The sequence below is a fragment of the Tyto alba genome, unplaced genomic scaffold (genome assembly GCF_018691265.1).
Source record: "Tyto alba isolate M040663 unplaced genomic scaffold, T.alba_DEE_v4.0 Super-Scaffold_2, whole genome shotgun sequence".
Lineage (NCBI taxonomy): Eukaryota > Metazoa > Chordata > Aves > Strigiformes > Tytonidae > Tyto > Tyto alba.
In genome coordinates, this window is record NW_024881282.1 from 51,118,927 (window position 1) to 51,141,114 (window position 22,188).

The 22,188-nt window shown below is 36.6% G+C and overlaps 1 protein-coding gene across 5 annotated transcripts in view; it reads right to left on the reverse strand.

The window, feature by feature from the left end:
- Window positions 1–935: 935 nt before the first annotated feature.
- The window catches only part of LOC104361708 (RAB3A interacting protein), a 35,058-nt gene continuing 13,805 nt past the window's right edge, over window positions 936–22,188 (reverse strand). For 3 of the 5 annotated variants that reach the window (XM_032999857.2, XM_009967891.3, XM_032999859.2), the window contains 8 exons: window positions 19,443–19,538; window positions 16,817–16,894; window positions 16,277–16,480; window positions 11,327–11,455; window positions 8,919–9,031; window positions 4,182–4,281; window positions 4,005–4,074; window positions 936–1,299 (listed from right to left, as the gene is read on the reverse strand). In XM_032999857.2, coding sequence (XP_032855748.1) covers window positions 1,217–1,299; window positions 4,005–4,074; window positions 4,182–4,281; window positions 8,919–9,031; window positions 11,327–11,455; window positions 16,277–16,480; window positions 16,817–16,894; window positions 19,443–19,538 — 873 coding nt within the window. In that variant the 3' untranslated portion in view covers window positions 936–1,216. The remainder of the gene's footprint in view (window positions 1,300–4,004; window positions 4,075–4,181; window positions 4,282–8,918; window positions 9,032–11,326; window positions 11,456–16,276; window positions 16,481–16,816; window positions 16,895–19,442; window positions 19,539–22,188) is intronic. The other 2 variants (XM_032999858.2, XM_042792958.1) reach the window with 1 other exon arrangement.

A 22,188-nucleotide genomic window follows, 5' to 3' on the forward strand; every position in this document is an offset into this window, starting at 1 on the left:
GCAAAGCGTTTTCAGGCATGTACACGTGCAAGCAACACAAGTATGGTATTAAATTTCACTGATCATTCCCTTTGCTTTTGTAAAAATAAAGAACACTCCCGAGTAAGACAGTGATGGATAGCGTTGTCTGTGTTCTGCATTAAACAAAATAAATCTGTATCCACTGAGATGCTTCTTGTTAAAGAACAGGCTATATATATAAACTTGTCTTTACTTCTTATGTTTGCCAGTTTACCTGCCAATGCTTTAAGCATGCACTCATAATTGATAAATGGCTGTCATGATCAAGACCTAGTGTTTTTCCAAAGGGATTTTACATAGCAAGTCTACCACATACCCACAACTGTGTTCCTTCTCACCTGACTGTCTGCTTTCAGTGTAGAAAGTCTGATGTATAAAAATAAATATATTAGAAACTGATGTATAAAACATTGGAAACTGAAAATCCTCTCCCCAAAAGAGAAAAAAAATATTTAAAGGAATTTAAAAATTCTAATGAAAGAAAATTAGAGGGGAAGAAAAAGTTTTTAGCAGTCGGATAGGAGTCAGGATCAATTTCTAACCAAACAGTGACCAAGGTAATTCCATTGTTCCTTGATGTTTGAAAAGCACCCTCCTTTAGAGAAAAGATACCCAGATTTATTATGCTGTTGGTTCTTCACTATATATGTTTCTCTTCTTACATTGTTTTAAAAAAACTGAAAAATATAGGAAAGCGGCACTTCAAAGAATTCCACGTTTTCCTAGTTGTCTGTTAACTGTATTGGCATACATGCATAGAGACACACACATAGAGGTATCTAAACACTACAGTGAAGAAAATGTCAGGCATTTATTCTCTCTTCATAAAAATCATCTCAGTTTTACATTTTGAAATGACTCATCAGGGAGGTTCACATCATTCTACACCATAAAGAACAGAAGACAGACACTGCTTCAGACTAGCACTTTAATCAGAAGTTTTGTCTTTAAATGTAAATTACAGTCACTAATACACCTTGCAAGTGCTTACCACATTTGTTCAACTAAGTATTATATGTATGCATATACAGAATAGGTCAATTTAAAACAATCACAGTACTTCTTAGTGCAATCTGCAAAAGGAAAAAGATCTGGACCCACTTTGTGGAAATAAATACCAAGTGACAAAAAAAGATTCAGCAACTTTAGTTATGTATATTCAATGAAGTTCATGCATGCGCAAGAGTAAAAAGATTTAGAGCTCTTCCTTGTAATAGCCAAGTTTTGCTAGTGACATCTCTCTTCTCAGCTGCATAACTTCCCAGAACATCTGATCCACTAAAAAAAGACAGAAATACCATTAAACGTACTGAATTCATATTTTATTTCAACTGATGCATGCAGGCTGACTCACTGTATATCAGTTTAGGGAAAATTCAGAAGTAACAAACGTCTAGTAAAACCAGAATTAGTATGTGTGAAGGCTGTTTGTGCTTGATTTTGACAAAATTTATTGAAGTATTTATTTTTTAAAATTCTAAATGATGGCCCTATGAAAATTCCTCACATTTTTAGATGATTTCTTTTTAAGTTGGGGAACAAAAATACATCAGTACTTATCAGCTTCAATTAGCTGCAGTTTCTCATTTTAATTGTCCTGCCCCTTGACTCATTTTCTTTAAAATTAAAGGACTACAAGAAGAAAAAAGTATAACTTGTTGGATAAGAATAGTTTCATCACAAAATCTGTAATTTTGTTGTAATTTTTCCATTTGTAATCTTTCTTCCTCCTAGTAATCTGCCAGCAACAATAAACTGGGGAGAAAAAAGAATTTTTTTTTTTAAGTTTCATCTGTATTTTGATAAACTTGATAAGCCTAGTGCATACTTTAAGCTTCTAGATGCCACAGTAATACAAATCAAAATTACCGAGTATTTAATTATTCAGGACAAAAATAATTTCCATGCAGTCAAGACGATGATGTAGAATATGACTACAAAGATTATTAACCCGAGCAACAAGTACACTGTCTTCCCTACCACATTTCAATAACCACTTCTGTGAAAGTGATCTCTGTCTCAAAAATCGTATGGTGCATGAGTAGAAACACATGTAATGAATTACACAGACAATTATCATGAGTGCCTACATTCTTGTAAAGGTATTGCTGAAATATTTGCGTAAAGCTACAAATGCACATTCAATGTTTTTAATGGTAAAGATGACAACTGAGCTGAAACATCAAACTCAAGTTTTTTCAAAGCTTCTTGTGAAGAATAATTAATTCTGATAATGCTGAAAATATTTCAGTATGTGATGGTAAAAATAATAATGACTTTATCTCGATAGCAAAGTAAATAATTTTTAGTTGAAACTATATAGGTCCTTTTGGACAAAGCAACAGCCTTTTAACTATAAACCAAATTAAAACTTAGATAACACTAGCATTGCAGATCTTGAAAATTGTAAATCAGTAAAAATTACCACCATCTGAAGGTTTCATTAAATAATTTAGCATATGAAAGAGGTGAATTTCTGGTGAGTTCCATGAAAATAATTCTCTCTGACAAGGAAAGTATTATTTTCTTGTAAGGAACACTCTCTATCACCTCAGGAGTACCTCACATTAGAAATGGAAACAAAAGATTTGGTTGTAGCAAAAATACTGAGCTCCTGAAATTGGGAAACATCAGAAGATATGACTATAGGTGAGGTAGATCAAAGTGGGGCTAATTCTAGCCAAATTCTGGATGAAGCAAATCAACACAGACTTGAAGACTGGAAGAATGCAAAGCACAGACATCCATAAACATTACAATACTGTTCTACGCTACTTTCAAAAATGCAACTGAACAACAAAAAAAAAATTTAAAAGTGAAAGCAATTTTTTCATTAACGATTGACACAGGGCTAATGACGCTTTCTGCTATCTGTGTTTATCAAATCCAGGAGCATAAGTGATATTGTCTGTCTCAAAAAACCCTTGGACAGAAGGCTGTTGGGCAGTATTCTCTGACCTGGACAGGAAATACAATTAAATCATTTGTATACAGTTTAAACACAATCAAATCATTGTAATTTTTTTTTATAGTGATAAACAAGTGAAACATTCTTGCAAATGAAGACCAATAACTACAACTCCAACATGGAATGTATTTTTTAAATTCCAGAATTAACTAACTAGGTGTACAGCGTGTATATTTTCATAACCATCTTCTTTTATATGGACATATTGAAACTGAATAGCAGAGTTAAGCCAATTTCCAAATTACCATGCAGACAGTTTAAATAGGCAGATGGATATGCTGTTCTGACAGGAACAAAGTGACCTATTAACAATGGTGGGGGTTAAAAAACAAAACAAAACAAAACAACCTCACATAGCCTGAAGCAATGGCAGTAAAAACACATTCCCCTTTTAGGGTAGGGAATAATCAAGCCTTACATTTATAACCACAGCCCTAATCAAGAGACTCTGCCATGCAGCAGCAATGACTGGGACCTCACTTCTCAGCTGCACTCAGATGAGCCATTTCAGTATGGTTTCCTGTTTATTTTTTACAGTTTAACCCAAAATATTGTCATCCTTGCCACTTCTCCCTGAAAGATAGTCTGACAAGAACTGCTGTCTGAATTCTCAATGCACAAAATGAGAAGACACACCAAAAAGAAAAAATAACCCAGATCAAACTAAACTGAGGGGTTTTTGGTCTAAAACATCTCCATATGCTGTGAAAGAGACTTGATTTTTAAATACTGTGTGGAAAAACTGTGACTAACTCCTCTTGTTACAGAATTTTTCATAACATTTCTTACTAAATAAGAGGTTTTTAAATTGACTAAAAATCACTGCTTTTTAATTTGTTGTTAAAAAAAAATTATTGGAGGGTGGAATATCACTACATTCTCATAATTAGAACAACGACTACCAACAGAGAGCTTTATATTGCAAGGTCACTGCTATTGTGCACAGATTGCAAGTTTTAGGCACATGCACTATGTAAATTTTTATTTATTATGCCAAATACAATTTCCTACTCACCATCTTGCTGCTTCAACAGTCCTTGCTGGATGTATCGGATATACGTAAAGAAGTTACACACAGAAGTGATCTGAACCCATATAAAAATAATGGTGGTTAATATAATTTTGTATAATGGTATGGAAAAACTAACTAAATGACTACTACTCAAAGTGAAATTACAGTAAATCTACTTACCCTGTAACGACAGAAAGGAGAAATGTAGTAATAACTGCTTGAATCTCCTAATTTTATTCTATGCTTGCATGACTTACTTTGTCCACTGAGAGCACATTTCCTACAAAACATCAAATTTGCATGATTTAATAAACAAATCTGACATATGTTTAAACACCTGCGTTTAAAGTGTTAATGTAATTGCTTCACATTGGCACAGATACTCTGCCTTCATTTTACAAGTTACAATTATTACATTATATTGTCAATTATTTTAGTTCCACAAGGACTAATTTTGCTTCAATATCTGTACATCATCATGAATTTCTGATTTTTAAAACTTTCTTTAGCTCTGGTCGTGTACTTCCATATTCACTATTCAAGTTGGCTTGACAACTCTGGAACAGTACAATTTTTTTAATTAACTCTTCATATGTGAAATATACATGGTTTAAATTATCAGTTAATGCCAATATTTAAACATTTTTTTAAAAAGATCTGCTTGATGTTGCATTTCATCATAAATCAGTCCTACAGAGTATCAGTCAGTTCTCTGAAGCCTCTCTCAGATGCGTTCTAACACCAGCTTTGCATTTGTGTCCAAACTGAAATAATATTTTATATTGAGTACAAAATAATTTGGGACAAAGGAAAATAGGCTGTCTGGCAATAATTCTTTCCATTACCATTATAAAAAGTGATGGTAAAATAATCAAATTTACTACTTCTGGTGTATTGCAAGTACGCTGCATTCGGGAACAAGGGAAAGTCAGTAGTCACCACAAGTTCTTCCCAAAAAACAATTCAGGAAAAGGCAAAGAATTTTTTAAAATTTCCCAAAAAATCTTTGGAAAAAGAAGGTTTGAATCTCTTTAAGAAACTGCTATTAATACAATCTTAATAAATGTAACTAAAATGGGAGTTTAATTTATTTGCAATTTCTATATTGCAGCATCTTAGATGAACTGGGTTGTCATGGCATCCACCGTTTCACTGATTTTAAATGCTGCTGGCTTTTTTCCCTTCCATTTCTACCTCACAAAACCAGGGAGTCTAAGAACAAGGAGCCTTTCAAAAGTGAAACAAAAATTACTAAGCTTCTGTGGTTCTAAACAGTGGCTCAGAGGTCCTTTTAAATAGCCTGCAGCTGGTCCACATGAGAAAATTGAAGAGTGTATATGATTTTCCATAGCAGTTTATGAGAACTGACAGCAGGCCATTGATCCAAGAAATCCTACAGTAGCTGTCTTGGTTTTGGCTAGGATAGAGTTAATTTTCTCCCCAGTAGCTAGTACAGTGCTGTGTTTGGGATTTAATATAAGAATAATGTTGATAACACACTAATATTTTAGTGGTTGCTAAAGTAGTGCTTACGCTAAGTCAAGGACTTTTCAGTTTCACACGCTCTGCCAGCGAGGAGGTGCACAAGAACCTGGGAGGGAGCACGGCCAGGACAGCTGACCCAAACTAGCCAAAGGGATATTCCATACCATAGGATGTCATGCACAGTATATAACCTGGGCAGAGTTGGCCAGGAGGGACCTATTGCTGCTGAGGGACTGGCTGGGCAACAGTCAGCAGGTGGTGAGCAGTTGCACTGTGCATCACTTGCCTTTCTTGGGTTTTATTTCTCTTTTTGTTATCTTCCTTTTCATTAAAATTATTATTATATTTTATTTAAATTATTAAACTGTTCTTATCTCATCCCATGAGGGTTCTTCCCCCCCATCCCACTGGGGCAAGGGGAGAAGTGAGTGAGCAGCCGTGTGGTGGTTAGTTGCCAACTGGGGTTAAACCACAACAGTAGCTGAAGCAAGCTGACCACAATTTCTGCCAAGCTTTTGTGGGAAGAGACGCTCAATGCTAGGAAAATAAAGCCCTTTTTTCCTTCTGGCTATGGAATTACCTTCTATATGTTATCTTCCATCACACCAGGTTAAATGCTGGCATGGCAGTTACTACTAATGACTCAGTTCTGCACTGTATGGCACACATGCAGCTTCACACTTTGTTCCCCATGGGGACCATTATTCAAATCATGTGGGGAAACCCATCTGTCTTTCATTAAGGCTGCACTTACTACACACCATCACAGGCACCATTCAGTAGCTTCTGTATATCAAGAACCTTTCTTCACTATTATCACAGCGCTCTGCCCTACACTACTTATTTTGCTCTTGGGCTATTACCCACTATTTTATGCATCTGTTCCCCCATCCCCCAGGCAACTGTACAATAGAATTAAAAAATATTAGTCTGGGTTTTGTTATTATTTATTTATAGTTTGTCTATATTTTATTACCTATTTAAGAACATGGTTTCAATACAAATAGTGTTTTGCACCATATAAAAATAAAAAAAAAGTGAAACTGCTACTCTGATTCAGTGAAAACTGGAACAGCTGTTTCCCATTCAGTGCCAATAATCACATATAAGGCAAAGCACATTTGCTGTCAAATTACACTTAAATACTGCATACTCCTTACCTATTACTTATCTACAAGCAATACCACCCAAGTTTTTGTCACTACATGACAGCAGGAAAAGGAAGAAGGGAGTATGCCTGGCTTTTTGATACACCTAAAGTAACTAAATTACAATTTGTGCATTGTCATCTCAAAGCATTAATCTATAACCATCCAGCTATGTAAGGATTACATAAATTCTAATTAAAAATTTATGTTACACTGGAGAAAATAGGTTAAAAGTCTCAAGAAACTTCTGGATGATGTAATTCAGTCTCCTGGTTTTTTTGTAACTATTTAATCATTTCAAGACATAAGGAAGATGCTTGAACCACAATGATTTTAAATCAATTTGCCAATTGCTCTTTAAAGACATGTGACATGTCAGTAGCTTCTGGTTGCCCATATTCTCTACTGCATTCATGGAACACAGCTCACAGCAGTGTATCTTAGACTTGAAATCACCACCCCTTGAGAAGCTCCATTATTGGTGGTGGGTCCTGATGAAGAGCTGTTACAGCTCATGTGTTTTCAAGTAACAGGAGTAAGCAGAAAAATATACAAATGACTGAATTTTGTAGACTAGAAAGGATCAAAGCCTAAGTCATAAAACACAGTTTTTGTTTTATACAGCTTCTTTAGAGAGAAAGTAAAAAATGTGAAATGTTAAATGTACTTTCTCTTCCACTCAAAAACAGAGGAAAAACAAGGACTAAAAGCCAATAGTGATAAGAAAAAAAAAAAATCAACTCCTAGAATCATAGAACGGTTCAGGTTGGAAGGGACCTTAAAGATCACCTAGTTCCAAGCCCCCCTGCCCTGGGCAGGGTTCCCTTCCACCAGCCCAGGTTGCTCAAAGCCCCGTCCAGCCGGGCCTTGAACACTCCCAGGGAGGGGGCAGCCACAGCTTCGCTGGGCAAACAGTGCCAGTGCTCCACCACCCTATCAGTAAAGAATTTCTTCCTTATATCTAATCTAAATCTGCTCCCTTTCAGTTTAAAACAGTTATCCCTCATCCTATCCCTACACTCCCCCTGATAAAGAGTCCCTCTCCATCTTTCCTGTAGCCCCCTTTAAGTACTGGCAGGCCGCTATAAGGTCTCCCCGGAGCCTTCTCTTCTCCAGGCTGAACAACCCCAACTCTCTCAGCCTGTCCTCAGAAGGGAGGTGCTCCAGCCCCCTGAGCATCTTTGTGGCCTCCTCTGGACCCAATCAAGCAGGTCTGTGTTGGGGGCCCCAGATCTGCACACAGTACTCCAGGTGGGGTCTCACGAGAGCAGAGCAGAGGGGGAGAATCCCCTCCCTCGACCTGCTGGCCACACTGCTCTCGATACAGCCCAGGACACAGTTGGCTTTCTGGGCTGTGAGCACATGTTGCTGGCAGAATCTTAAAAGCCAGAAGAAAACTTGCATCAAAATATTTTCAATCAGAAAACTGAGATCTGTCAAAATAAATATTACAGAAATAATTTTCAACTTGTCCAAAATATGGCCAACAGAAAAGTCAAGGCTTTCTCAAGATCTGAAAGGCTCCAGATTAACCCTGTTTGCTTAACCCTGACATACACTAAAGCACACTACAAATCCCTTCCTTTTCCTCCATATCCATCAAAGCCCCAGTGCCTCAGGCAAGTCCCTCCCACCCAACTTTAATGCCTATATCAGTACCTGACAACAAGTCTTGATTCAGATTCTTCCAGGATCATTCCAAAATTTCTAAAATAACCTTCCTCACTCAAGCATACTTCCTGCTTTAGGTTCAAACTTGCCTTCACTCCTGCTTCATTACATTCCTCTTAAATTCAGAGGATTTAGTCAACATATCTCATCTCAAATCCTTCAGCTACCTTGGTCAGTGTGCTATGTATGTCCTAAATTTCTTATGCCCCAATACTCCAGATGTCTGATATTCAGCCTGTCCTACTTCAATACCTATTTCTTTCACTATGCTTTCCAGGTGATAGCCCCTAGTTTTAGTATCTGGATGGTCTTTTCCAAAAAAAGTGAATGTTACTTTTGCAGCCAAGGCATCGTAAGTGAAGAAAACAGCTCTCCCAAAATGGGAATTTGTCTTAAAAGTCTTGTTCTATATTAGTCTTTTTTAAAGCTGAATTCATTAGTTGCTTACTTCCCCATAAAATTTTGTTACAGCAATCCTGAAGTCTTAGATTTTAAGAAATGAAGCTTAAGATACACGAATTTGACTGAGGTGATCAGTTGATAGCAGTTTTCTCAATCCAAGAGTTATCTCAAATGAGTCAAGATTTCCCCTCTGTCTGTTAGCTTAACATACTTTGGTCCCCCACATTCAACTGCAGAAGCTTTCACAAATCGAACAGGTTGCAAGCCAACAGGTTCAATGCTCAGAGTGTTGTTTTCAACAGCTTCCAGAACAGCTGAGGCCAACTGCAAGAGAAATTTAGAAAGCAGTTAAAAACAGCTCTGTGTTATCCATTGCCTCAAAGCAGTGACATATTTCATCTTCTGCAAAGTTAGGAACACCAAAAAAAAAAAAACAAAACCAACTCAAACAGAAATTCAATTACAAATCAGATTTTGCTTGCATCATGAGCAAGAAGTCCCATTTCCAGGCTCCTGTTTAAATTCTGCCCTCCAAATAAGACTGCCCTCGCTGAGGCAAGATAACTGGCCTTTATAGCCAGGAATATAATCAAGTTTGATTAAAATGTTAACTGTATTTTCAGTCATTTTTCATAAGCACAAATAGCACATACATTTGTACATGCAGTGTTCTTGTCAGATTGTATACAGCACAAGCTTTCCTTATTTAAAAAAAAAATGCTCAATTTCGTTGTGCTCTGTAGAAACATAAAATGATGTAGCACACCTCCTTATCTTACAAAAAACAAGGAAATATTATGCCACTGCTTTTCAGACAAAGAAAGGTTTACAAAAGATGTTCAAACAAAGCCAGCAGAATATGTAGAAAAGCCAGTTGCAACTTTCAAACACTAGTCTAGTTAAAACATCATCTCCCAAGAAACAAAGCACAACTTTGCTCAGGCTTTTTATGTTAATTCTTTATAAACACACAATAATAAGACACTAGAAATATGCCCATTTTGCTTGATTGGAGTCAACACTTGCCCAAGCCTACTGATTAAGTATGGACAAGTAATAGCCATTACTTGATTTAAAAGAAGGTGCAATTTATGTTATTAGTGAAATAATTCTATGCCAAGGTTCCTTCCTAGCGAGTAATAAAGATATTTTTATATTGCACTATGAATATTTTAAAAACAGAATGTTACTATTAAAGCAGTTCATATGAAATACTCTTTGCCATCTCTCAAAAGCAAAACACTACATATACACAAGAGGCTATTGTGAGTTAATGTAATACTTCAACCCTTCAGTTAACATAATACTTCAACCCTTTAGTTAACTGCACTTCCAATTACTTAAAACCACAATACACGTATTGTTTATTGTTTGGTTTACTGAACATTAGTTTACTGATATACAAGTGAAAACAGAAGTTGGTCACTATGCACAGCATCTGGAAATAGTAACCGATATAACTTACAAGTGCTAGAAGCCTCATTCTTTCCTTAAGAGGAAATACAAATCTACAGTAATTATATCACCACTGAAGCAGGAAAAAACAAAATGAAGTTGCTGGGAAAGACAACAGGATGGCCTACTTATACATACTGCAGAAGCAATTTAATTCCCATAGTAACCAAGTAAACTTTTTAGTGGGAGTGGTTCATATGATGGTGTACACCAACCACAATGAGCTGGTATACAATCAACTAAAAGATCGTGCATGCTTATGGCCAGCAAACAGTAGATGAAAGCATGGGAAAAGAACATGACACCACATGAAAATAACAGATAAACACCATAAAGAAAATACAGCATTTTCCACGTGAGGTGTTTAATTTTATTGGTGGGGTAAGGGGGGAGAAATCAAGCCTGAGGACTTTAAAATTTGTTATTCTTATTTTAATAAATATCTAAGAATATGGTGCCCTTCCCCTAGAGACTGCTATGACAATTACAGCCTGTAAATGCTGCTTAAGAACAAAAACTAAATAAAGCAGTTGGAACTGGAATTGGCTCCACGTTATTCCCAGGATGGGTAAAACTCCAGTCTTTCCTCTGTATGGGAGAGTATGTGGGAATAATACAAGGAAAAAAAAAAAGTGTCACAATTCACTTCATCTAAAACCATATTCCCAAACTGCCTCTGTTGAATCATATCAAATCTCAAAGTCTAATTCTTATAATTCAAACCTCTCTTCAAGAAAACTCCCAGACTGTGCTTGCAGCCTGCTCTGACCGATACGAGAGAAAACTGGTCCACAAAATTAAATATATTGGTCTCTACTGCCCCCTATATAAACAAGAGACAGTGACAGGCCACTATTTCTACAAAACGGTATCTTTGAAATATCAGGAAAAAACCCACCATCCAGGTTCTGCCAGATAGGAGTAATATCTGAAGGAATAGGCCTAAAAAGACCATATCTGGAATAGCATAAATGAAACAGTGAAGAAAAAAATTAACATTTCAATACTCCTGACTAAACTTCAGCACTTCACTGTAAACTGTCACACTGTAATGAAACAAAAATGGTTAAACTTCATATGAAAACATTTTTAATACTCTACTGGCTTCATGTAACATGCTCAAGGGAAAAGTGTCATTGACCACATTTAGACTATTTCCATTACCTCACTTTTTGAGAAGGTTAAACATGGAAAAATATCTTCCCGATAAATTTTGTCCAAGAAAGGACATGTTCTGTCCATTGTAGGCTCATCCTTCCAAGATCTGAATTCATTGTACAAAGATAGGTCAGCCTAGAACACAAAGATTCACATATTTTAGTACCAATTATCACACTAGTGTCTATCATTTGCAAATATCCACAGGTAAATAATGAACATTGAAACTAAATGCTTTCCATTGCACTGTGAAAGAATGTCACCATGCCCCAGCTATGAACACCTTCTTAAATCCACTTTCCTAAGACTGTAAATATAAGCAAATCAAAACATGTAATTTTCAAGACACTGAGGTAATGCATTCACTGGTCACCACAACCCCAGGGACAAGGCTAAACACCTCTTCCCTATTCCTTATCTTCTGGGATAGCTTTGAAAAACTTAACTGATTACTTAACAGAAAAAAAGCAAAAAAAAAAAATTTTCTTCATTATGTACCTTCACTACAGTATCTTAGTCCACCTCCATTTCTGCAAGTTACAGAAAAGCAGAGAAATCTAATGAAAACAACTGCAATCCTAGACACCTTATACACTTACCCTGCACCCGAACGTAGCACACTGCTATCTGAACACTAAAAGAAAATAGACATTTAGCACACTAAATATACTAACACAGGAAAACAGGAATTCAATATACAAATCAAATAAAAATATACCCTTATTCTTAATTTTTCATCTTTATGCCCAAACTCTCTCCAACACCATGCTACAACACAAAGGCAAAGATATTCACCGGGCATGATTTATGAGCCTGCTCCCTCATAGCTCCTCTTGTTAATGGAGAAATACTAAAACAACCCATTAAATCACGCTAGGAGTGAGCAAGCTCTGTGTTAGGAAGAGATGGTTTTATCTGCTTTGAAAACATCTTGTTTTGTAATCTCCACGTTGAGATCAGTTTAGCAGTCTGGCATTCAGGAGACTGGTACTAGGTCACTATTAAAAATCCACGTTTGCATTATGCAACAGCCTGTCCCATAGGCTGGCAACCCCCTAACAGCTGGAACACACTGAGGTACCCCAGAGCACATTGTCTGGTGTAGGATTCCTTGAGAAGGATCCTGTTCACAGGCACCAACACTGCTCCAAGACATGAACGTAACAGAGTGGGATGAGCGCTTCCTACATGCACTCCAAATCCAATGTAAAGGACTAATGCCATTCCACAATGGAATACACAACACCATCCTGCTCCTCAGATGCAACATCATCCTCGGACTGGTTTGACATTCTGCTGACACAGACTTCAGCACTTTTCCACTCCAGCTGGTTAAATCCCCTTCTTGTACTAAAGCAGACCTATACTCATAAAACCCAAACCTCAAGTTATAGGAAGAGATGTACACTGCAGGCCAAAGATAAGTCAGGATGTAACTTTAAAGCAAATAATATAGATAAGATAATGAAAGAGGGGGAAATATCATATGCTAAAAAATAAAATAATTTCTTTTTAATCCTATTAGAAATATCAGTACTCTGCCTTGAACCAACCTCTTTTGTCTTTTGTTCTTTCCCCATGCATTACTCTTTCTCTGAGCTCTCAGCACTTCACCATTCTTTTACATATATACTTTGGGGAGTTCTTTTGTCATTTTTTTTCTTGAAAAGAACCTACAAAAATTAGACTGGCAAATTTGTTTTCCACTAGAGCTACTTGCCTTACATTCAGGTACGATCAGGAACAGCCGTCTTAATTAAGCTAGTCCATAAATGTTCTGGTTGCTAAGCCACCAACTTCGTTGTACAAATGAAATTCAATAGGTGTAACTTGCTCCCTAAAGGAACATTTCCCATCCTTTAAAACCCATCTTGGATCTGCCTTTAAAATTAATACAATCAAAAGATACCATCAGAAAAAAAAGTAATTTTTGATTTGTACTATATGACTCTAAAAATTAAGATGCATTTCTTATTAACTTCGTTATTTTCTAGATTTAACTCAGTTTTCCCCAAACCTGCAATTCATAAAGAAGCTGCCTTGAAAAAACTGCTCAGTGAATATAGCTTGATGCTCTTTCTTTCCAGTCTACACTGTGTTACATGTGTATCTCCTCCTTGCCTTTACTTGAGCTTTCACTAGACCAGTTTTGATTATCTGCAATTAAATATACAGCCAATTGTAATAATAACTCTAGTTAAACTGTTGATGTTTTCATTTTACAGTAAAATACGACATCAGAGAAACATTTCAGCTCTTTGAAGAACACTAACACATTCATCAGCACTTACGTTGCCTGCCTAAGATCCAGGCAGCTATTCAGTTTGCCTAAATCCTGTTAATACCTGAATTAGACATGTCTACTCATCCTAGAGGTTACTCCACATGCTAGGAAGTATTTCCCTGGGATGTTGGCACCTTTCTGTCTCTACTGCAATTTAGGATGGACAGCCAGCCACTCTAACTCTGTATACATTCCACAAAGAAACCCAAGAGCTGACATGTATTTACACCCAGCTCCATCCAGCATCTTGAAATGCAAAACTCTGGGTGGTGGACTCTGCATAAGGGTCCAAAGCTATAATTCCCCACACCACAAGGCCGCTACATACCCCTGAGCAAAAGTTCTCTCAGCCTCGCTTTTGAAGCGGAGTCACTCAAAGTCAGAATAACATGCACAACGTAATCTAACTCAGCGGCAAAAACATTTAGCAAGACGGGGGAAGACCTAGGGTTTCCAAGCCAGCTCCCAGAAATGCAAAAACATTTACCTTAGATCAACAATAAACAAAAGCAGTAAACCAAACCACAAAGCACTGGATAATGAAAGCAGTAGGGAAGGCACGTCTCCCCTGCTTAAAACAATGTTCTAACCACCATGCCAGAGGCACTCTTGCTTTCTTCACCCCATGTTGCACTCCATTAAATACTCCTGCTCAGAAGAGAGACAGAAAGACAAGTCTCAGGGGGTGGAAAATCAGTGTGTTTCTTACTGACTCCCTGGGCTGTCACTGGAAGAAACAGTCACCTGTTTTGAGCAGCCTTGAAGTGTCTCCTTATGCATCCAACAAAAAGGGGACTGAACTAAAGAAAAATGTTAGGCAGACTGGACCTTCTGCAGCACATCCTCCACATTCACCACTTTCTCTCCACAAGAAATTGAGGCAAAACAGATTCCTCCCCTCTCTCACTCTTGCCTGACGCCTAAAAATTTCATTGAGTCATGACCTCAGCGTGATGCTTACAAAGTAATTGGATTGCAGCCCAGCTCTCCCCTTTTCTGAAGAGCAACAAGGATGCAATTTTAATAAGGGAAATAACCTGGATACCACCGAAAGCGGGCAGGCAGGATGTAAAGCTGGCTTATTTTTTTTTTTCTTTCCTGAAGCCCAAGTATGAAACAGAAACTGGAAAATTACTTTATTTTCTAGATTTACAGTAAAAAGTTGTATAGTATAAATGCAATTTAATTACAATTGGCAAAACCAAGTATAAAAATGGCCACTGTGAATCACATCAAAGATCCAGTTAGCCTGTTACCCCTCTGACAACAGCCAGCAGGCACAGAGCTTGCTGCAGAGGAGTACGAGAGGAAAGACAGTGATATGTCTTAATCTTACAGCCTTCCAACTTCTTGCAATCTGTAGTTAAAGAAGCTTCCTAAGCCAAATGTCATATCTATCTTCCATATACCTTGACAGGCTTCTCTTCTGTCACTTTTCATGACTACATTTTGAACACATTTATATTTTAAATCTTGCTACCTTGTGACAATGAATTGTAAAATTTCATTATGTACTGACTGAAAATGATTTTCCTTTTTGCTTCCAGAGTTTTCTTATTACAAGAAATCATTAACAGTTGTTCACCATTCATCTTCTCCATGCCACCTGTGTTTGTATAGATTTTTGTTCTACCTCAGGTGTCTCTCTCTACATAGAAATACTTCCACAGCTTTGACCATGTATGTCACACTTCCTCATATTTTCATTATGCCCCAAGACGAAGATATTGTAGATGCATGCATAGACATACACATTTACTACATGTTTATACAGCGGTATAAGGCTTTTTCTTTTGCTATTTATTTCTTTCCTAACAATTCCTAAGGCTCTGTGGGCCTTTGACCATCACTGAGCACTGAGATGGTGTTTTTCAGAGAATTATTTGTTAAGTACACTACTTTTTTTTTTTTTTTCTTTTTCCAGCACAACGTAGCTATTTTAAAATCCACAATTGTATGTCTGTTAGAGTTGGACTTTTTCCCTAGATGCCTCTCATTTCTCATTTATTGATTCTGAATTTCATCTGCTGTTCCACTACCACTCAGTAATATAAGATCCTTCTCAACTCTTCAGTCACTTTTTGCTAGTACCATCCCAAGGACTCAAGCACCAACCTGCCGCCTCATTATTTCCCCATTTTTATTTACATGAGTAGATTTAAAAAAAAAAAAAAAAAAAAAAAATCACAAGACCTACTGGGATTCCAGTGGTAACTCTCCTCCTGTTCTCTAATAAATCATTGATTCCGCCTTCTCCCCAGCTTCTTTCACCCATTATTGATCTATAAAATGACTCTTCCTCTTTCCTATGACAGTTTATGGAATATTTATGAAAGTTTATAGACTTTCAGTGACAGACCCTGTAAAAAGCCACCAGGACTTATCATTCAGTTATAATGTTGTTTTGTTTCTTTTTAATTCCCATCTTTAAATTACTAATTCCAATATTTCAAATCTTATCTCATCCTCCCTTAATGATTTAAAGATAAACAAGACTTGGAAAAATCACCACCTACTGGTATGTAAGAAAATCTTTCATTAATAAAAATATCTCTGAAATAGTCAGTATTACATGAAGATTTAATATATACTAGATTTACTGTGAGTAAAACAAAACAATAAAGCCAGCTTATCAGCAAAAAAAAAAAAAAAGACAATTCTCATACTGTTACCTCTTTACAGTCTTTTACAATTGGCTGCATCATGGTAAGATCCTGATGACTGCCACCCATAGCACTGCTTGTACTCTTGTTTCTTGCATGGCCTTTCTTAAAAGGAGTTTTTCCACTAGACTGGAACTCCTTAGTTGGAGATGTCGGTGAAGTGGACAGTACTAGTGTTTTCAGTGCTGCTACTTCAGCCTGGAGGACATCAATCTTGGGGGGGGTGCGGGGGGGGAAATAAAGTCATTTGTATTAGGCTATGAAATCAAGATTTCATCTTCCAACAGTACTAACACACAGATGCCTATGCAATTGTATACTGTAGTAACACTGCCTTCCTATGCACCTTGCTAGCTATCTGATATAACACTGAAACACCAGCTGTGTCCATAGGTATTAGCTAAGAATACACCAAGGTGACACTGAACGACTTAGTATATATTTTAATAATGTATACAGGTAATGCTCTGTTTATATCTTTATGACTCAAACTTTAGATTTACAGCCATGTGAAAAGACAAAGCAAACATGTTGGAAAAGAGAACTCACCTTTCCTTGTGCTTCTTTTAACTGTTTTTCTGCTGCAGCTTGTTTGACATTAGCTTCTTTAACCATTTTGTGTGCTTCCTATAAAAAAAAAAAAAAAAAAAAAAAACGTTTAGCTAGTATAAATGCTTCACATAATTTACAAGAACCAGTAAAAAAAAACACCACACAAAACTAGTTTTGCTTCACGGAGACTACTTGGAAATAGTAAATTGTGCAAGTCTGAAATTAAATAGTAACATACCAAAGAATACCTACTAATCTACCATGTGAATTCATCACTGGCCCACCAAGTTTCTTCTCCTTGGTCCTGAGCCCACATTCAGAAATTCAGCAACTCCACCCCCGCCTCCAGCAGGAACAATACCTGTCATGAACGCCAGGCTCCAGTCACGCTTCGGTGGCTGATAAGTCGGAGTTCCTTGACCCCCAAGAGAAAGACTCAACCAGTAACAACAAAAGCAACATGGGCACAGTAGAACATTCAAAAGAACTTCTCCCGTCTTCTAGCCAGAATAACCAGTTCTAGTCAACTGTGTACTTCTGCATGACAGAACTGGTCAAACAACTATGAAGTTTAAATTCTTACTATCAATAAAACAAAGGAACAGCTTAAAAATAGTTCCTGGATTAATAAACTTTTCTTAAGTAGAACAGAAAAAGCACTAAAAACTAATCCAAGTAAAGAAACAAGGCTAAGCCAATAAAGAAGAAAGCATAAAAGGACTGGGGATTTTTTAAACATCCTTTTACCTCATAAGCCTTTTGTCTGCATAATGTATTTGTTCAGGCTCTGATCCAGCAATTTGCGCCTGTGATCAAATTACTGTTCTTGGCACTTACTGAAGGCAAAGATTGAAAGATCAGGGCCACCGACTAAATTACTTGGGATAGGATCTTTCTCATATCTGTAAAGCGCCTAGCACGTATCTGGACGCTATATAAATAAAACAAAAAAGTTCATACATCATCATACCAAAAGATCTGGCTCCCACTGGCATACAACACAGCTGTATAGTATGGGTTTGTAAAATTCTCTTAAGTAACAACAGACACATGCAGGAATGGGAACATACACATTTATACAATGTGTACAAATACATTTAACATTGACCATGCAGTTTCTGCTTAGTGATGCACCTTTGAAAGCAAAGCATGTTACAGTGCTATTACAGTGTAATAATGTAATATATACACCCAGCTGTGCAAAACAAGTCACAATCCTCCATTGGGACGCATTAATACAAGCTCTAGCATATCCACTTATATGGACACTGAAATTAGTGGAATTCAGAATAGAACATGAATTCAAAGCCTGTAGATTCCAGTGCAAAAACCAAGGAACCTCAACAATGTGTTTTGTCAGGGCCTCTTAGTGAAATCAAATCACAGAAGAAAATTCAAGTGACAGACCTACAACAGTTCTGAATAAAACTCAGTTAGTAATAACTTCCTATATTTCAAACATAGCTTTAACAAACTGGTACATTGTTCTAAATTATTAAGTGTCATCAATATAAAATTTCACTGATAATTTTATTTTTATTCCTCTAAGGTTAAAATACCTGTCAAACATTTCCCCCCCCTCCACCCATACACAAGTATTTATGCTAAAAAGTACCTTTCCAGTCTCCCATTTATTCTCTACACACAGGAACTGCTTAATATTTTAATTAACTTTGCCCTACCAGGATGATGAAATAAAATGCATTGCCAACCCACAGAGCAGTTTGTAATTTGATTTCTGAATGTCAGTGTTTTCAAGGTTTTAATAGCATTTTTATACCAATACAGCATAGGTTTAAATACTGCTTCTAAAACATACCTAATATTGTATTTTTATGCATCTACTGAAAACCGATACTTAGGATTTAGTAAGCATATAAATCATCTCTGGATTATGACATTTATTCTGACAGTCACAGGTATCACAATTTAGCCCCTAGGCATTCCTATATATACTCCTGTGATAAAATGGGAACTGATCCTGCTTCAAGTATGGATTTAAGATTTTTTTTTTGTGCGTAATACAAGCTCACCATCTTTGCTGGCACTACTGCCTTTTTCTCAAATGAAAAGGTCCCACTTAAAGTTCAGGCTTCTCACTTGGTAACCAGGTTCCATCCTGATGCATCACTCAGTATTAATGTTTCTTTTCAGGTCTGTGGGAGTAGCATGCTGCCAGACTCAAAATTCAAAGGCTGAAAGCACACTTAAGTTATGTACTTGCTACCTCCATTGATCTGGAACTATGTTATTTTTTTATTTAGTCACCATGGCAACCCCCAATTTAGCTCTTATCTAGATAGCCTTGTTGTCAGACAGAGAAGCTGTCTCAAAATAGTTATGCCAAAAAATAAGCCTAAATAGTTTTAAGCTTTCTGATATATTTTCCTTATTTTCTTCATTTTGTGTCTAGGCAGACTGACAAGCTCAACAAGGTCTCTTTCACCTAAGTGAAAAGTCTACTGCTTGCTCTTAAGCCTCTACTTCAACACACCCAGGTCTTGAGGATACAAATCCCTTTATAAGCTTATTGCAGAAAAATTCAGCATACAATATACTGATTCTACATAAAACATCTGGCTCAGCTTCCTTTAAGTATATCACATCGAAGACTCCAACAAACCTCAAACAGACTAGCTGTAAGTTCTTCCAATTCCTGTCCAAGTTGATCTCGCACTTTAGAAAGCCTTTCACATTCTTCATCTTTTAACTTCAGCTCCTATGGAAAATTGAAAGTTATTTATTCTGACTTAGAGTAGTAATTTGGCCTTTTAAAGCTAATACCACAGAGAGGGGGAAGAAAAAAAAAAAAATCAGAGGAACACAAAACCTTTGCTAAACAAAGCCTTTCAAAATATTAATCTTATCACTAGAAGCAATTAAATTAATGCTATACATACAAAGCTATTTCTTCCTGCTATACAGAAATATACCAGGCCAATCAAAAATATATCTAAGCTAGACATCAGCATTGCCAAAATACTCAAAAGTAAAAAAAAAAAAAATTTCTTCCTGAAAGTATAGGAGACTAAAGTCACTTAAAATACACATCAAATTAATTACTGGGACAGACAGAATATCAGTTCTGTCCATCCATTCCTTAACAGACACTTAAGGAAGGTAATTTTTTTTTTTTAAATAATAATCAGAAAGCTTTGTCTCAAGAAAATCACCAATTCTAAAAGAATCTTAAAACATAATTTACTATAAAGTTTCCTGCATACCTCTTTACAACTAATACAACTCCAATATCATACTGCAATTATATCCTTGCTCTTGTTTATGCAGATATATAAATCAAAGCAACTTAATGAAATTCAAAATATTATTGGTCTACACCACTCAAATTTGAGTGGAGAAGGCCTGACCATACCACTTTTACAGTAAGATTTTAAGACAGATTGGGTAGCATAAATGTTACACGTGTCCAGTCTCATCTGTGCTGTCCTAAGGCAGGGGAAAAGTGGGGTAACTTGCAGAGAAGTACAAAAAGTTTGACAAGGAATTTGAAAGAAGAGTTCCTCTCCCCTTTCCCAACCATTAAACACTGGAGTCTCTTGCAAGAGAAGGACGGAGAGAAAAAGTAAGGGAAAGAAAAGCAGCAGACAGCCCATTCTGACCTTTCAAGCCTTTTTTTTTTTTTTCTGGCTATGACTCCCCTTCCACCCCTATCTAGTTCTTCCTCCTCTTCTTTTCCCCCTGCCAAGCTAGCTATTACACCATCTGCAGGACCCAAGTCTGTCACTGACATGTTAAAGACTCCATATACGATCTAGCAATGATTTGCTTTGAAAACTTCCAGAAATCAGTAAAGAAAACAGCTGCCTTCAGAAAACTCTGGGAGGCCAGTCACTACAGAGTCGTAAAAAAGCCCAGATGGCAGCTTCCCTCATGTTTCCAGGAGGTGGTTAGTATTTCTCCCAAAGTCCGCATGATTGAGTAATGTTGTATACAACAATGTGGGGAACTACATCTTGCCTTGTAGCACGTTGATATTAGGTCTTGCTCTCAATTTCTGCAGTGAAACTGGCAATAGATTTTTCCTCTATGAAGGGTCCTACCTGACTTCATCTCCTAAAGTCGACAAGTCTTTAAGGACTGTTCTCAACTCATTTAGTGCCAAAGGCATTACTTCTCTCTTCTTTTATCTGGTTTTAACTTTGGACATTTTGATTGATTTTTAGTCTAGTTTGTTTGCTATCTGAAGTTTTGCTTTCCATATACAACCTCTTAACTATGTTGAAAAGCACCACTTAAATTATGGTGTTTTTTCCAAACACAGTATTTCTCAAATAGTACTCAACTCATATTTACAAGCTAATCTGCAAAGTGACCTATCACTAACACAAAAGAAAAAAAAAAAAAAAAAGCAAAGCATGAAAATAGCTACAGATGGAGGGAAGAAGGAAAAATGAATACAAAAAGCCAAAGTGGGTGGAAAAAAATACTGGAAAAAAAGAAGAGGTTAAAAAAAGAAAGGGGAAACAAAATTTAATTAATTTTGTGTTGGTTTAAATTATTTCCCATATAAAGTATGGTTATTAATAAGGAAATTAAAGATTCTGATGCAAAACACTTAAAGCTCAAGTTTTAGGTGTTCCTAGAAATATAGAAAATAAATCAATATATTTCCTTTCGTCTGATTCACTGATTTGTAAGGAAAATGCTACATACACATCAATACATCTTTAAAGGAGGTTGTATTAGTATTCAGGTCAAGAGTTATCAATCTCACAATGAAAGTAGAACTACCCCAAGTTCACTTTTGGGCTACCACTACCAGTACACGATTTTAAGTGAGATGATTACAGTTTTCCCTGCAACTGGAATGATATGGGGGCGTTAGATAAAGTTTAGGCAGACAAGTAAAGCTACTTAATGAAAACAAAAAGAAGACAACACCAGGCAATCTACTACGCATGGCTGCTTAGCTAGATTTGTCAAACACTGGGCAAGTTTCCATGACATGATTCAGGAGGAGCATAATATAACACATTATATTGCCAAGCGAGTTTAATAGCTTGGGTTTTTTAAGCAGGACAGAAATAGAGTGCCCAAAGCAAAAGCTTAACAGTTATTAGAAACACTGCTACTGTCTGTGTCTTAAAGGTATTAGTGGAGACTGCCCAGCCATAAACAATATAGAGATAGGACAACTGCATGTGCTGTACTAACCATCCATGCTGCAGTCCTTCCCACATTACTGTTCTGAAACAGTAACTACATGAAGAGGATGAGCTATTGTAAAGCACCCCACACGCAGTTACTGAAGTAGGTAATGAAAAAATTTAACTTGCATGGAAAAAACCCTTAAAGTTTAAAAAAAAACCCCAAACTATATCAGAGAGTCATATTATTTCTTATTTCAC